We start from the raw sequence: 16,004 nt of genomic DNA on the forward strand, positions 1-16,004 counted from the left end.
ACCTCCAAAACCGACCGCAGGTTTTTGTGGCGAAAAGCCCTACACGTGCGATGCCGTTCAATGATAGACCAGCGTAAGAGCCTTTGGGGCGCCTAAAACTTTTGTCAGCAGCCCTTATGTGTGGGGGGGGCTGCACGATCGGGACAACATCAACCGGTTAAATCCGTATAACAAATTTTAACCGGATTCCGGATAACAGTCCTACCATGTCCTACCATGCCATAAAGAGTATGTACGAATTGAAGTGGGGTACGTACTAGTACTATTAATAGTCTACTGTACCTAGCAGTAGTATTTCCAGGAATGTAATACAGTACTACTAGCAGTACTTACTAGTATTAGTAGTACTACATAGTACTTGAAGTACATACTATTAATACTACAGTATGCAGTAGCGCTCCCTAGTATTAGTACTACTAATAGTACAACGTAGTACTGACACTGGAATTGAGTGGTCTATTCAACGAATACGTAGTATAAATAACGTTACTACTACAGTACGTAGTATTAATAGAAGGATATGATGAACACAAGGAGACTGCGCCCAAAGCGTAAGCGGTATACAATCTGTGCACACATACTTTAATCAAGTCTAAGTAACCGTCCCAAATGCGTCAAAATAATCAATCCATACTTTAATCAAGTTCAACATAACCGTCAAAATGCGTCATATTAAGCTATCTCAAGATATTCAATGCACTATTTTGACTACTTTTAGTAATCACACTTCAAATGCAAGTGTGGGGAATGAAATCAACAATTGTCGTAATTTGACTGATATTCTGTACAGTACAACTGTACTCTTCCTGAGTTCACTACAGTACATAGTATTGTACGTACAGTAGAATGTACTAGTGTACGTAGTCCACGCGGATGTACTGAATGGGGTAACTAGCATTTAACCTTGCATTCAAAGGAAGGACTGGTACATCCGATGAGAGCATGATGCCTGTACTTTGCTTAGTACTAGAAGGAGTACTAGAAGGACAAAATTTGATACCGCATAGAGTAAGCTTACAGTTAATGATTGCTAAACGTATACTACGTTGTACTACAGTACAGTACTTCGTAGTACAGTACAGAACACGATATTTGGCACTGTATGTACAGTACAACAGTACAGTACAAGGTGCTGATACAGTAATAGTACTACTATTAACAGTTAATAGTACCGTACAACTACTACGTAGTAGTACTACTGTAGTTGGTATTAATAGTACAGCAAAGAAGTACTATGATGATTGATTTTCACTGTGTTTTCTCATAATTTTATCAAGCTACGTAGTATATCTGATATATAGGAGAATTATCCATATCCAAAGGTTTATACGAATGCAGTGGCCCATTCGGCGATATCGTAAACAATCATTGATTTGCCGAACGTCTTGCCGTCTTGCCCGATAAGATGCCAGAATTGATATGATTGGAAAAAACTATTACCGCAGCAATCAAACCCTTGGCTAGTTGTATTATTCGGGGAACTTTGTTATGAGTTTCAACCTTATTCATATGTACGTTAAGCGCATGATACTCATTTACTTTTATACATAGATATTTGTATCGTTAATCGAACCTTTTCAGCATATCATCAAGCTCTTAAAGAACTGGTGTGCATTCTACATACAGTACTATAGGATGAAAACAAGAGGAGACTGCGCCCAAAGCGTAAGCGATATACAATAAAAAGGTGTTCTGAGGTGATTGGTATCATACTAATTGAAGTCTCACACTAATTTGACGTCGATGGCGGTTTCCTGACTGTGAAATCGGATTGGCTAAATCGTTTTGCCGATTCTTGTGTACATTTGGTTGGTGTCGATTCATTGTCGCTCCAGTTTAGAATAAACACATTAACAATATTATTGTGCTCCTTCGACTTGTTGTGCTGGACGCCGCTGGAAGATATATACTTCGAAGTAAGAATATTTCCAGCCTCTCATATAATTTGAGGGAGTATACTGTAGTACATTGCCCGTGACAAGTTATTTTTGGAGCATAGAATTCCTGTGTGAATCTATTCTTGCCAAGATGCCAAAATATATAATTTGATGGAGGTGTCCGACTCATGCGTTACCTAATTTGGGGGATTGTTGAAATCACCAACAAATCGAGAAAAGCAGAATGATTGGATAGAAAATTCATAGGTTGCAATTTAATTGGCTAAAACCAATGCAGATACACAAATACTACAGCATTCAGAAGTAGTACAATAGTACTTCCGTTATAAAAATAAAGTAACATTACAACTCCAAAATTCGAAAATTGCACCAATCACGTGATCAATACCACGAAGTAGCACTGTTAGCACCAATTCCGTCCGAATTACAGGAAAAATGGCGTCCAACATTGGCGGTGCAAGCAGCGCCAGCCCCGACGAGGTCCTCATGATTGTCGACAAAATTCTGGCTCGCCGTCAATTCTTTCGAGAAAAACAGCGCAAGTATTGCGGCAAAAAGAATGCTGACAGCGCGGCCATGAAAGCGGAGCTCGTGCAGCTTGAGTCGGTCCTTGATGATATTCAAGCGACCAGGCCAGTGTCGGTGGCACCGCGTGAAGCAAGCGATGGTCCGTTGTCGTGGCATTCCATTGCCATAGTGTTCAAAAGAGAAGCCCATCGTGTCTTAACCGATCGCCAGTCACTGGTCACTCAAACACAAGAGTATCACTCCCTCATGCACGCCATGCAATGCTTTGTCGTGATGAACATTCCGGTACGTTTCTCGCTATCCATACTAGAGTGCGATCATTGCGTTTTGTTTAGCCACCCATGTCTTGTCGCAGAAATGAGGATGCGTGGCACAGTGCAACGTTGATGGCCGACCCGAGGGCTCGAAACCTGGCCAAGGAGTGGCTCACACAGCAAATGTACCACAACATGCACGAACCGTTCGCGTTGCTTCCTGCCATGAGCTATGACGACGAGGATTGTTTCCATATTGACGTGCGAATGTCGGACGATGTTGACCCGTTCAGGCGCTTGGGAACGACGCAGTGCATGTGTCCAGGCACGGTGCACATGTTTCGTCGACTGGTCGAGTCCAACATACAGTCGGTGATGTTCCTTCACCCTGACGACACGGCAAGTATACAATGTACATATCGGTAGTCAAATCAACGGACCAACCGTGCCTGATTGATTGTGCCTAACGTGACTGACTATATGTACTGTATGTACTATATGCAGGTGGTAGAAGAGTGCACGGGCAACACACGCCTCTTGCACACGACGACGTCCAAAGGCATTTTCGTGAACTCGCTCCAAGGCCACTTCATCGAAGCCGACCGGTTCATCATGGTCATGCGCCAAGTTGAACACGACGAAGTCCATGTATGCCACCCCCAGCACAAGCAGCGGCACTTGAGGTCGTGGTGAGTGCACCGTATACTGTATATACTAGTGTGTGTGATGATGGTGTTTAAACGTGGATTGGATGGACGCTGTGGGTGTTATGTAGGACCGAGGTGCGGCAGGTATCGCCCTCGCACATCTCAGTACGCGTGGTGAGTCATGCGTCGCACTTGTTTCGACCTGCCACCGGGTTTTTAAGTGTGGACGAGCTTGCGGCGTTGAGGGGCATCGACGTGACCGACGTCGACGACGGACTCAAGGATGAGTACGTGCGGCGCCAACTCATCCAACGCGAGTATGCCGAGTTCTTGCCCTGGCGACAACGTTTGATAGACTTGATGCATCGTCACAGAACGAAAAACTAATTGTTCCCTTCGTATTACTTTTCAGTGTATCACACCGTAGCCTAACTCGCACCTGATTCTCAGTCCCAGTATACGTCAAGAGGTCTAGTAAACCTCTAACCCAGAGACTGAATGACTGACTAGACGGATTACAGTAGGGATTAATGTATTTATTTAATTCACACACACCAGTCATTTCAATAGTGCCGATTTAGGCGAGTGGTGTCACTGTAATAGGCTTGGAAACGGGAGGTTGAGGGTTCGAATCCCATGTTTCACTTTTTTTTTCCAACAACGACAAAACCTTACAGTAGTGAGCAACAACAGAACATCCGCCCACAAAATTGCGCGCACCGCAGCGTAGCCGAGGTCGTGTGTATAATTTTGTGCAGGCGGTGACTAATTTGACTGAAGTTAAACTGTTCCATGCCCCATAAACTGCCCGTCTACGTTATACAAATCGACACGCTGAGGAGTCAAATTTCAAGCTTTATTCCAAATGCATGTTATGTTCTAAACACAATAGCAATGCAATCCATCTTTCATCGGTTCTTGCGGAAGTTCAGCGACGAGTGGCGTCGTGCAAGCTACAGGACATCAGTGGTAATTATAAAATAATTCTCCAGAAGAATATATTCATATTGCATGAATCCGTATAGAAGTACTACGAAGTACTACCGTACTTCCCGCTCATCTGTAACGGTGATTTTTTCCCATACAACTGTAACCCACAAAATATCCCGATACAATTATCAAGACTAAAATAATGCCAGTCTGCTGGAAGCAAAATAGGCGTTCCTATAAATTTGTAACTAGTGCCCCATGATTGGATAAATAATACTTCGAAGTAACCAGTTAAAAAAGGTTTGCCTGTGTGGGTGGCGTATGGAGTTAAAGGCCGTGGACATCGTTGGTTGCTCGAGTGGTGAGGGCACGAGAAGCTGCACGTCCCATGAGGTTTGCGGTGACAGCTTGACTGTCAACGACGTGGTTGTTATTCGCTGTGAAGTTGTCCGAGTAAACGATGGCCTTCTCGAAGAAACACTCAAGGTTTACAAGATTGTGGGTGCAGAGCAACTCTGTCATGTCGGCTTTCTGCCTCGTCGACTTGTCAACAGCAAGAACAAGTTTGCGAACAAGTTTGCGATAGTTGTAGAAGACTACAGAGTCGAATACAGTGCTTCCAAGCGATCCCGTTCCGATAGGTGCATTGGCCTCGTAAAGGAAGTCCTCATGGAACACATTGAAGAGTACAACAGATCATAGGATTAATATCCAAATTAATACAGCTACACGAATCATTCCATTCCACATGGCTTGAATGACCCGAACTTTGTATCGCAGTGTGATGACCTTCCGTTGGCCAGACTTCGAACGACTTCGGCAGATATCTGAAGGCATTTTGATTGTGGCTGCCTTTGAGCAACCAGAAGTGGTTTGAATCATTCAAACACGCGGCAAACATTTTAACCAATGAAAATACTTGAATTACGCGGAAACGACAGTGGTATGGTTTTTGCCATTCCCATGAAGTTGTAACTATATTTGAAACATTTTGGTGGTTACAGATGAGCGGGAAGTACGGTAGTATTAATACGTAGTAATTCATTTTCTGGAATGAGAAAAATAAATAGTTCATTTTTATCGAAGGAGAGAATATATGTTTTTCTGGAAACCTCGAACGAAATAAGTATTTGCAATGATTGGAATAATTCGTGGTTGCTTTGCTGACTGTGAAAACCAATTCCCATACTGAGTACAGGAGTAGTTACATTAGGGAGATTTCGGAGATTAGTATTTGTCTTTATCCTTAAAATAACCTCTGAAGCTTTATAGGGTTGAGGAAAACTCCGGAACTTAGTACCAGAATCCATGAAATGGGTCCATTTTGGGAATTCGAATCCTCGACCATGATTGGCCAGATCTGTTGACTTGGTGCAACGCTTTTTTGTTGTTGGCACTTCGGCACTTCGAATGGAGCGTGGAAGGTGGAAGCGTGGAGGATGACCCACATAAAGTGGAGGTCGATCAGAGGCGCGGTGGGAGCGAACAAGTTAATGATAACCTCCATCTTTATGCATAGTGACGTAGAATCATCACATGTATACACTTGTACTCAGCTTAGTCGACCGCGCCTAGCAGTACATCCAGCCAGAGCTGTACCAGTGGCTATCAACGATATCTTAAAAGCACTATATAAGTACTAGTATAGAAGCACTCCTCTGCAGCTGGCGCTTTGGTGCCAGTTGCCGAGGTGTGCTACTTTAGATGCCAGCCACTCCTTACCTTCGTAGCTACGCCTTTCCGAACGTCCTACAGATAGTAGAACTACTGAACTAACACAATATGAGTTTCAGTCAATTCAATGCTTCGTATGCCTCTGTCGTCCCTACTAGCCCCAAAGCTTCAACGGCGAATGACCCATGGGACGACTTCACAATGACATCGGCGATCATCCACGAAGTCCACAAATTTTGCTCCATCTAGTCTACGGATAGGGAAAAATTGTTATCACCGAAATCGTCGATATAAAATCCCTTGCTTTTACTTTGCTTTCAATTTTTACGGAAAAAGAAAAAGAGAAGTCATCTCCGAAATCTCCCTATTACTGTAGTGAACTCCGACACCCTCTGAGGCCAGAACTATTATTTATCTGTATATGGTAACGTCAGAAATGAAAGGGCCTGCAGTGTGTGGTGTAAATACAGAAGATTCGGCCCAAATACGTAGGTGTAACACGCTCAATGAATTAAGCCTCAATGCGCCGTGCTGTAATCATTCACTACCTGTATGGTCTAGCACGTTATGTCGCCCACTTCCGAGTGCAAAACTACTCTCTACCTTCGACGTTTACATTTCACTGGACGATCGGATTGGCTAGTATGGAGTTAACACCAATCAATGATGACTAAAATAATTAAGATTAATTTGAATATGTTATTCTTGTGAGACGACGTCACTCTAGAATGAACACTTTAGAACGAATTATTCATTGAGCAGCTCCTGTGGAATAAATATCAAGTTGCTGGTTTGCCAAAAATTAGATAATTCTCTGGGATAGTGGGCAAGAATAAATATAAATAATATTTTGATCACCACTGGAGGGCATTGCTGTGGAGAAGAATAGATAACCAGTTACCTCATAGGGCCAATACATTAACTCTCTGAATGCCTTGAAGGTCGTTTCAAAGCAGCATCACTCGAGTGGGTCCATGGACGACCATACCGGTATCAAGTCCAGTTCTCCTTCTTAAACCTAATATTTTGAGGAATATTATGATTTCACAGAGTTGTAAGATCATAATGGTGTACGATAAGGGTTCGTCTGGTAACATTTCAAAAATAATATTCCATTTTATCGCAAAATGGGATTAACCAAAATGTCATTTTCAAAATGGAGGTAAAAGGTCCATTTTGTAATGTGGCGTTTTGGACCTCTTCAACGAGTAAATCCCACGTGGAATTATTGGATTTGGGTTAAACCTCTGCAAGCAAGTCATGTTTCACTTTTATCATATTTGTTGAATTCGCCCCCAAAATGGCGTTTTGGGCTTGAATATTGCAATATTTCCGGTTACCAGACGAACCCTAAGGCAATTATATGCATCATATAGTGGAACAGCAGTTTAGGATACACTTTTTTATGCTGCACAAGCTCGATCAACGCGCTGTCCCTTGGTCAATTATCACAGAATAATGGTTAACGTTAATGGAGAAAGCGCTTGAACTCCACTCGCAGGATTCATCGAATGAGATTTATTCGGATAATGTACGGATAACAGCGAGTCCCAGGGATAAATCTTAATTTCCCCACCCATGAGATTTATTCGGATTCGCCGCCGCACTGTATACGTATAGCTGCTACGAGTGCGGCACCAAATGAATCCAACATGACGACAATCACATCATATTCAATCGAACGTTACAGTAGAAATCTATCATGTCGATGCGCACGCCGCTCGCAGTTCGACGCCGCAAAGGATCTCACTCGTCTAAAAAGAGGTACACCCTTGAGCTTATCGTACGATGAGCCAACTATGACGTGGACTCTAACAAAACAATCTACATGGTGCTCACTAATTCGTTCATCGTGCTGATGACGCCATCACCGCCCTCAGAATCGGGGCGACTTGGTTGTCGATGCGATGTTGTCGGCTGTGGTGGCGGTGTTACTGTAGCAGGGTGGACACATCAGCCATTTGACGTAGGACTGTGAAAATTGGTGGCGTTCAGAGGTCCAATTCAGCATCGACAGGGGTTATCGTACAAGCGCACAGTTGACTACTACGTAGTAGTTCACTGTCGCCCCTCGGTGTTAGGGGAATCGATTAACGAACCACCTGAGCCAATCAAATCACGTAGTCAAGTCGAATTTCTGCCAATCCAAACGTTTGACTCCTCCGCATTGGGCAAAACCATATCTATACTAATCGTTGTATAGTATAGCGTGTACAAGATTAAATCGATTCAAAACCTATTTGGCGAAATGACTCTCAAGTCCACAAATATATTTGGGTGTACCCACAGTAGTACAGCATAAAACTAATAGTCCTAACGTTGTCTTCTGCTGTACGGGACGTTTCGTTGCGTTTTATATCTTTGGCGGAGGACTTTCGTAGTGGCAAGGCAGCATGTACAGCACTTGGTTTTTCCCGCCAAACGGCAAAAACGTGGTTTGCATGTTCGGGTGTTTGCTACGGAGGTACTGGACAAACACATCGTACGTGGCGACCACTTGGTGTTCGAAACGCCTCGTAGGAAACAGCCGACTCATCACACAGCACGGCACGACTGCAAACGGCTTTTGCAGGCGAAGGGCCATGTCCACAATCACCTCGGTGGCTTCATCTGGATGCATCCCAACAACCAACGTCGCTAAGTCAAAGGTACTGCTGTGGGTAACCATGGTCGTTGTATCCAAACAAGCTTGGATCTAGTATACCAACACCCATGAGTGATTAATATGGTCGTTAAAGCGAGGGAATGGATATATATATATATACTTGACGAGGCAACGTGAGACCGGGGTCGGCCGCCAGCGCTTTCAAGTGTTGTTTGCGCGGCTTGCGCAGTCGCTACGAAACGTTTCGAATTCACGTGACATACGGTGGCAGGATTTGTTTGAAACGGGAACCAAACAGCGTTCCGAACGCGAAACAAACACGTTTGAAAAACTGGAGCGCCATGGAGAATAATACTAATACATAAAAATCGACACGACCAACTAAATGTACTGCTCGCAGAAGAATTTAGCCAATCAGATTGCAGGAAAACGTCAAAGTGGGTAACTTCCATTTGTGTGATAGCAAACGCACTACCAAATATCGATCGACCAATCAAAACCCAGCACACGAATCAAATTATCCACCCCCCCTACCTTGACAGTAGTCGTGTGTGCCTTCAATTAGTGTGATACTGGACGAATAATGGTAGTACATGTACAAAAAAGTCAGGACAAAGAATAGATTTGGGAAATCAGCACGAAAATGCCTAAATACTCACTAAAACGACTATAATACCGGCTCCACCAACGTGCACGGAATGTTGTGATTGGCCCAGAGCTCAAATGAAAGGTCACCCCGCCCGCCTGCCACGTCCAACACGGTGCCACCGCCGCGTTGCTGGAGCCATTTCTGTCCAAATGTAGCAACGATCCAATCACAAAAGACGTGCGCTCGAGCGCGCTTGAGCTTCTTTTCCGCTGGGTCGTGGGTGTCGCCCTGTATCGCAGATACTTTTTGCTTGAGTTGCAAGCGCTTGGCCAGCCATTCCTTGCGCAAGTCGTTGTACTCGTCAGGGTGTCTATCCAACAGAGGTGGGTGGCTAGTCATACTAGGACTAGTAGTTGTACTACTGGTACCCGTGAAAAAACTGGCACTCGGCCCCGCGCACGCAACTGGCATTGTTAAAGTGGTGCTTACATGCATTCCTTCCTTGCAATGTCACCATATTCGTCTGGGATGAGCCGCTGTCGGCGCTCGTGTAGAACGTGGACTGGTCGCTTGAATATGCGATTCCTACGGGGAACATGGAGGTCAATCAGTCAACGGGCGATGGACACCTACCTGGATGGACACTTTCCCAGCTAACTGTCACAGAACACTCAAACAGAACGAACATGAGCTGGTTGGATCCCGCCGTCCGCTCTAGCCGCCCTCGCGCCGTCAACAAGTCTCCAAGATGCATGGCGAACTTGAGTGCCACGACTTGTTCCTTGGTCAACCAACCTTCCGCCGACCGCACCATAAAGTTCAAGAGCGCTAGATCGTTCATACGATATCGATCAATGAGGGTTCCTTCAGGCATCATCATCATGATGAAAACGTACTGTTGTCGGCCAAGAGCAAGTCGCCGAAGATAAGTCCACGCCTATCCATCGGTATGTATCGTTAGGATCGCCATGGTCCAGCACGTCCTCATGCATACGAAGCACGTACGAAAGCAATCTCTTCCGAGATAGCTGTCCATATACTGTCACATTCGACACATCGCCACCGTCTACAAGGAGCGCGTCCAGTGCCGCCTTTGTTGTTGCCGCCGACATTATAGTAAAACGTCAAGCACTTGTTTCATTGGACTAGAAAATCAAAAATCAATCATTTCAGCCAATCACTTTACACTACATTCCTACGAATTGATTCGCCAAAATGATAATCTTATTATCCAATCAAACAATTGCTGTCATTGAAGGCGAAGCGGTTTTACTTCGAACTTCGAATATCCCCCAAAGAGTCGTGACAAAGTACTTACTGTACCACAACAAAAAGTACTTAAGTACTTACCCAATAATACGGCTATGAATAGTACCATGTCAAGGTGGAAAACTGTCGTCCACATATAGTTCCAAGTCATTTCAAAGCGCATTTTTTGTGTTTACAGCTACGTACCAATATCCTGGACATGCGACAGAAATATGAAAGTACCTGTAATACTGGTATAGGAGCAAAGCCCTGATTTGGTTGAGATTTCATTGTACTGCGTTAAAGTATGCTTTGAATCTGCGTCATATGGTGCGTCGAGTTGGGAGGGACGCCATGTGATCGGGCGCGGGACTCTGCTGATCGCGAGGACTTTGGGCATTAATGCATTTCACCCGCAAAACACATGTCTCTCGAACGGTAGATGAATCAAGTACCTTAAATCCTGCACGCATCTCGGCAAGTGAAATGCGCTGCCCATCGTGACCTTGGTCGTTCGAAAATGGACATGTCTTCCGTCCCCTCGAAGTTACATATGTGACGGACGTTTACTTCGACGAATCCCCATCACATACATAGTGGGTTGTTGCCGTAAGATGCGTCTGCTTCGTGCTTGGGCGTGATCACTTACTTCACTGACTGTCCAGCAGTACACAGTAGTGACCACGTACAGTCATGGAGCAAAGGATGGTGCTAACAGCAGGCAACACTACATTTCCTGCCTCGTCGACAACGAGCTCGTATGGCCCTATCATGGAAACCAGATCATCCCGGAGACCAAGTACTAGCACTACTTGCAGTGGCAAGGACGAGAAGCACGACCAGCACACGCCGTTTCCGACGATGCACATCAACCTCGGTGTCGTCGACAAGAATGGCGGAACACCCCATCATCATTGTCCCCTCAGCATGCCAACCAACCGACCGCCTTCATCGTCGACGAGTCCGTCAGACCATTTTGGATCGTACGTTGTCCATGCTCCTCCTCCATACACTCATTCAAGAATATGCTTGACACATGCAGGGAAAGCCACACGCCGACGAGCACACGGTCTCCCACCGCCGACGTATCTCGTAAACAGCGCCATAACCTTCGAGAACAGCGTCGCATCTTGCGTCTAGGCAGTCAGTTCGACCATCTCAAGGCCACGCTGGAAGCTGCTGGGCTGATTACGAACAAGAAGGACAAGCACAGCATCCTGCAAGCCACGATCGAGTACATTGCTGCCCTCGAATATGATGCGCATGCTCGAATGACACCATCTTCGTCTCAACCAACCAGTATCTCATGTACCTATGGAAAGAAGGACCAAAACTCGATCCCCACTACGACTCCTCCCATATTCACCAACGACCCCATGGATTCTGCAGACCTCCATATTCGTTCCCTTCGAACGCATCCTCATTCCATCGAGTACCTCTGGATGCCAGAGCTCGTCGCCGACTCCACCGCATCCTTCCACCAAGTGTTTCTGCATGCAAGCGTCCCGTCGGCCATCGCCCGCCTCGACGGGTCCTTGGTGCATGCAAGCCATCTCTTTCTCCAACACTTTCCCAACAGTATGGGCCTCAGTTTGTACGGTCTGTGCGTGGGATTGCCAAATGTGCACAAGATGCAGTCCCTTGTGACCACAATCATTGCGGGTGATGGTCGCTCCGCCCAAACCAAGATGACGTGGCAAGCTCCTGGGACCTCTCCCAAGCCAGTGTTTGTGTCGGTGGCGTTGGTTCGAGATGCCACCGGCCAGCCCGTGAACATCCAATGCACCGCCCTTCCCATGGTGGCGTAGAGCTAGCAGCTGTACGCTATAGTATTATTTATTAGTATACCGCAATAGAGACGGCGGCGTTTGGTCATACTTGTATAGGATTGTAAATGTCACAGAGTGGCCAAAGGTCAGAATGATGCTGGCCGAGGGTCGTTGGTGCGGTCGAGAGGGTCAGATTTGGACAGTGACGCAACCGCTTCCTCGTGCAACGTACGCAACAGCACGTGCATGTCGGCAGGAGTGTACCGTTGGTTCATCGCGCGATACTTTTTCAGCTGGATCACACCTACCATCTCCTTGACCTTCCACCGACCATAGTGCACCGCGCGTTTGATGTCGCTGTCCGCTGTCAAGTGTGCCTGGTCGAAGAATGCCGCCTTTGCCTTCTCACGCACGTAGTCCAGGCCCAGGGGGTAGTCGCGGCCGACCACAAGCACCCGCTTGTACACATCGCGCACCAGCGGAAGCATGCTGGGATTCGAAACTGGGAATGATCGTTGATGGAACAACGTTTGGATTGGCTAAAATTCACAACTTCTTTCGTACCTGCTGCGCTTTGATTGGACATCAGAATGCTCAAATTGGCAAAATCTGTTCAAATTTTCGCCACAATTTCACTAAAATCTCCATTTGTAGTTGTTTGGAGAGAGAGAGAGTGAGTCAATTCGAGATGGGGAAACTTCCGACGACTCCCTTGCATTCGGCCAAGCATGGCGATCTGAGAGTGTTCAAGCTCAAGAACATCTCGCGGCCAGAGATCTGGGAGTATGCGAGTCTCGTTGCGCCTGGGCTGGACGTCATGGAGTGCTCCTCCAAGGAAGCGCCGCAGTTCTACTGCCACCTGTGCGACGATGTGTTCGCCCACGACTCAACTCGGCTGCAAAACCTCCATCGACACATGAAGTCCAAGCATTTGGGGGAGATCCAACAAGTGTCATTTTCGGCACCGCAGCACCTGCAGGCATCGCAAACGCAACGCGCCATGGACACGACTGATGTGTTGTCTGGGAAGCGGAAAGCAACCTGCGACCCCGGCGTCGTCGACGACGGCTCCATCAAGCCACCTCGAACGACAGCCGCCATGCTCCGTGGTGACATCATCCACAGCATCTTCCCGTCCTCGACATATACGTCCCACACCGGCCACAACGTCGGTGGTATCCACGCGACCACGTTCCATTCGCGCAAACTCGGGCCTATCTCGCTGTTCAAGGTAAAGCACATCAATCGCCCCGAGATCTGGATGTACGTGAGCTTGGTGGCGCCTGTGGGACTCGCGCCGCCGCCGGCCACAGGATGGACATCTCGGGATGCGTCGCACTTCTACTGCCATCTCTGCGACGACTGCTTTCCGCACGACTACGTCCGATCGCAGAACCTCCATCGCCACGTCAAGAGCAAACATCGCGCCGACGTCGACTTGTACGTGAAGAAGCTCATGCGCGCCTCGGATAAGCTCAAGCCCCTTCCGTCCACTACTCCTTCATCATCCACACCCGCCATCCTCGACTGCGAGCGCCATCTAGTCGAGTGCATCGCGTCGGCCACGTCCAGTGCATTGGACCTGGTAGAAAATCCTCATTTCCTCAAGCTATTGCATGCCATTCAAGCTTGTCCTGGTCAGTTCACAGTACCCAGTCGCCGCATGTTAGAGTCCCACCTGAACAAGCTGTATATGGAGCGCCGCGACGCAGTGATGGCATCGTTGGACCACCCGTCGGCGGCGTGCTTTAGCCTGTCGTGCCACGTCGTGCTTCTCACTGTATCGCAGATTCCGCACCTGGAATGGACGCTGCACCACGTCACACAAACTTCGTTCGAGTGGCGCCACGTTCCCCTGGCATTCCAGCCCCTCCCTTTAGTGACCCCCCTTCCCGTCGACTTTTTGAACCGATCTTTAGCCCACGTCCTCCACGAATGGAACCTCCCCTTGTCGCAGATTTCGGTTCTCGTCTCAGATATGGACACACGTGGCCTTCCCGTGCGCACCCTCGGCTGCCTCGACCACCTCTTTAACACGATCATCTCGTCGTTCTTTCCCCCAAGTGACCCCCCCTCCTCCCTGTATCGCAGATATCAAGCCCCCCCCTTCTCCTCTACTTCTTCCCCCCATCTCGACCTATGTCCGCCGCTCGTGAGTCGAATTGCCGCGCTGGCGCAGTACTTTAACCCATCGACCCCCACCCGCCAAACCCTGGATCGATTCAGTTCGTTTCAAACAAAAAACGCGTTTAAGTCGAATACCCCGACTCCTCCCGTAGCGTGCCCATCGCAGTGGCAACCCACCTATCACATGCTGTACACGTGGCAGCACCTCCGCCCAGCAGTCGCCGCCTACCTCGACGCTACCCACGACCCCGCCGTGCCCCATGTATCAGATATGGACTGGACTATCTTGGACGGGTTTCTCATGTTGCTAGAGCCGTTGCTCCAAGTCGCGTCGATGCTTCCATCCCGTTCGCAACCAACTCCGACACCTCCACAGACCGCCGTGCTTCTCTCCGTCGTCAAGTTACTCGTGCATGATCTTAGCAACGCCGAGTTTTTTGCATCTCGTGGATGGCCCCCCCCCTCCCCCCAACTGCAGCCACAACTAGGCCAGCCACAACTAGGCCAGCCACAACTAGGCCAGCCACAACAAGGCCAGCCACATCAAGGCCAGCCACAACTAGGCCAGCCACAACAACTGGACCTGCAACTGATGGCGTTCCCCCATCTGCAATCGACGCAGCAATTTCTGCACTCATTGCTGGCAAATTACATTGACGAGTCGGCGTTGCTGTGGATTTCGGCGCTACATCCGAGCGTTGCGGCGACGTTGGCGCATTGCCCCACTGATGAAGACAAAAGCCAACTGAAACACCGCTTGCTCCAAGAATGTCGGCCGCTCCCGACCCCCAACAAGTACATGACACAAGCGTTGGGGGGGAATACTACTAGTAGTAGTACTAGTAGTACTAGCCTCCACCATGAGCGTCCGATGGACCTCGAGGATGAGTGCGCAACGTACTTTGTCACAGTCGCGGGGGGCATCGACGACCCGCTCCAGTGGTGGCGCCACCACCAGCACATGTTTCCTAGATTGGCCGCCCTGGCTCGGAAATGGCTCGGCGTGTGGCCTACTGCTGGAGGAATTGGCCATGCTAGTCCTACTACTAGTAGCTCTAGTACTAGTACGAGTGCAACCCCATCGGACATGCCGGGGCGGCTGGCGTTCCTCGCGGCAACGTCCGGGTTGATCAAGCAGGCGACAGTAGAACAAGGAGAAACGGTGTCGCTGTAAAGAAAAATTCGATTGTATATTGTCGATTTGATAGTACAAATTTGGGCAGGGGGTGCAATCGGATCGCGCCGACCAAACCGATCCACAATCGATCTGATTGGTTGAATTTCATTGAGAGGGTTTTGATTGGCTAATAATTTTGAGCTCATCTGAGGTAGCCAATCAAATCGATTTAAATTCCAACGAGAAACCACGCCATAACACTCGAAAGCAACAATATTCTATTGTGCTTTCGAGTGAAATTTCGTGTTGTAGCGTGGTTTCTCGTTGGAATTTAAATCGATTTGATTGGCTACTTCGGAAGAGCTCAAATTATTAACCAATCAAAACATTCTAAATGAAATTCAACCAATCAGATCGATTGTGGATAGGTTTCGTCGGCGCGATTCGATTGCACCCCCTCCCCAAATTTGTATCAAATCGACAATACTCTTATAAATGATTTCCTCTTGGATTCAACCGTCGTCATTGGCAGCATACATAGTAATACTTCCAAGTAATAATATTGCAGGTCGATTGTCATAGTTAACAATATATTCTTCGAAGAATTTAAATTATAAC

General features: G+C 47.4%; 4 protein-coding genes across 4 annotated transcripts; 2 read left to right on the forward strand and 2 right to left on the reverse strand.

Moving 5' to 3' along the window:
* Positions 1–2,333: 2,333 nt before the first annotated feature.
* On the forward strand, positions 2,334–3,714 carry H257_11145 (hypothetical protein; the record flags this gene model as incomplete). Its single annotated transcript, XM_009837983.1, has 4 exons — positions 2,334–2,711; positions 2,762–3,083; positions 3,192–3,369; positions 3,456–3,714. The coding sequence occupies 4 exons, from the start codon at positions 2,334–2,336 to the stop codon at positions 3,712–3,714; spliced, it is 1,137 nt and encodes a 378-aa protein (XP_009836285.1).
* Positions 3,715–8,284: 4,570 nt separating this feature from the next.
* On the reverse strand, positions 8,285–10,237 carry H257_11146 (hypothetical protein; the record flags this gene model as incomplete). Its single annotated transcript, XM_009837984.1, has 7 exons — positions 8,285–8,626; positions 8,697–8,768; positions 9,213–9,495; positions 9,554–9,710; positions 9,759–9,953; positions 10,022–10,062; positions 10,131–10,237. The coding sequence occupies 7 exons, from the start codon at positions 10,235–10,237 to the stop codon at positions 8,285–8,287; spliced, it is 1,197 nt and encodes a 398-aa protein (XP_009836286.1).
* A 742-nt stretch (positions 10,238–10,979) lies between these two features.
* On the forward strand, positions 10,980–12,702 carry H257_11147 (hypothetical protein). The gene is made up of 2 exons (XM_009837985.1): positions 10,980–11,356; positions 11,416–12,702. Exons 1-2 carry the CDS (start codon positions 11,067–11,069, stop codon positions 12,179–12,181), a joined length of 1,056 nt encoding a protein of 351 aa, XP_009836287.1. The 5' UTR covers positions 10,980–11,066; the 3' UTR covers positions 12,182–12,702.
* H257_11148 (hypothetical protein) lies at positions 12,166–12,688 on the reverse strand. The gene has a single exon (XM_009837986.1). It carries the CDS (start codon positions 12,628–12,630, stop codon positions 12,289–12,291), a length of 342 nt encoding a protein of 113 aa, XP_009836288.1. The 5' UTR covers positions 12,631–12,688; the 3' UTR covers positions 12,166–12,288.
* Positions 12,703–16,004: the final 3,302 nt, after the last annotated feature.

Source organism: Aphanomyces astaci (genome assembly GCF_000520075.1).
Source record: "Aphanomyces astaci strain APO3 unplaced genomic scaffold supercont1.32, whole genome shotgun sequence".
NCBI classification, from domain to species: domain Eukaryota; phylum Oomycota; class Saprolegniomycetes; order Saprolegniales; family Verrucalvaceae; genus Aphanomyces; species Aphanomyces astaci.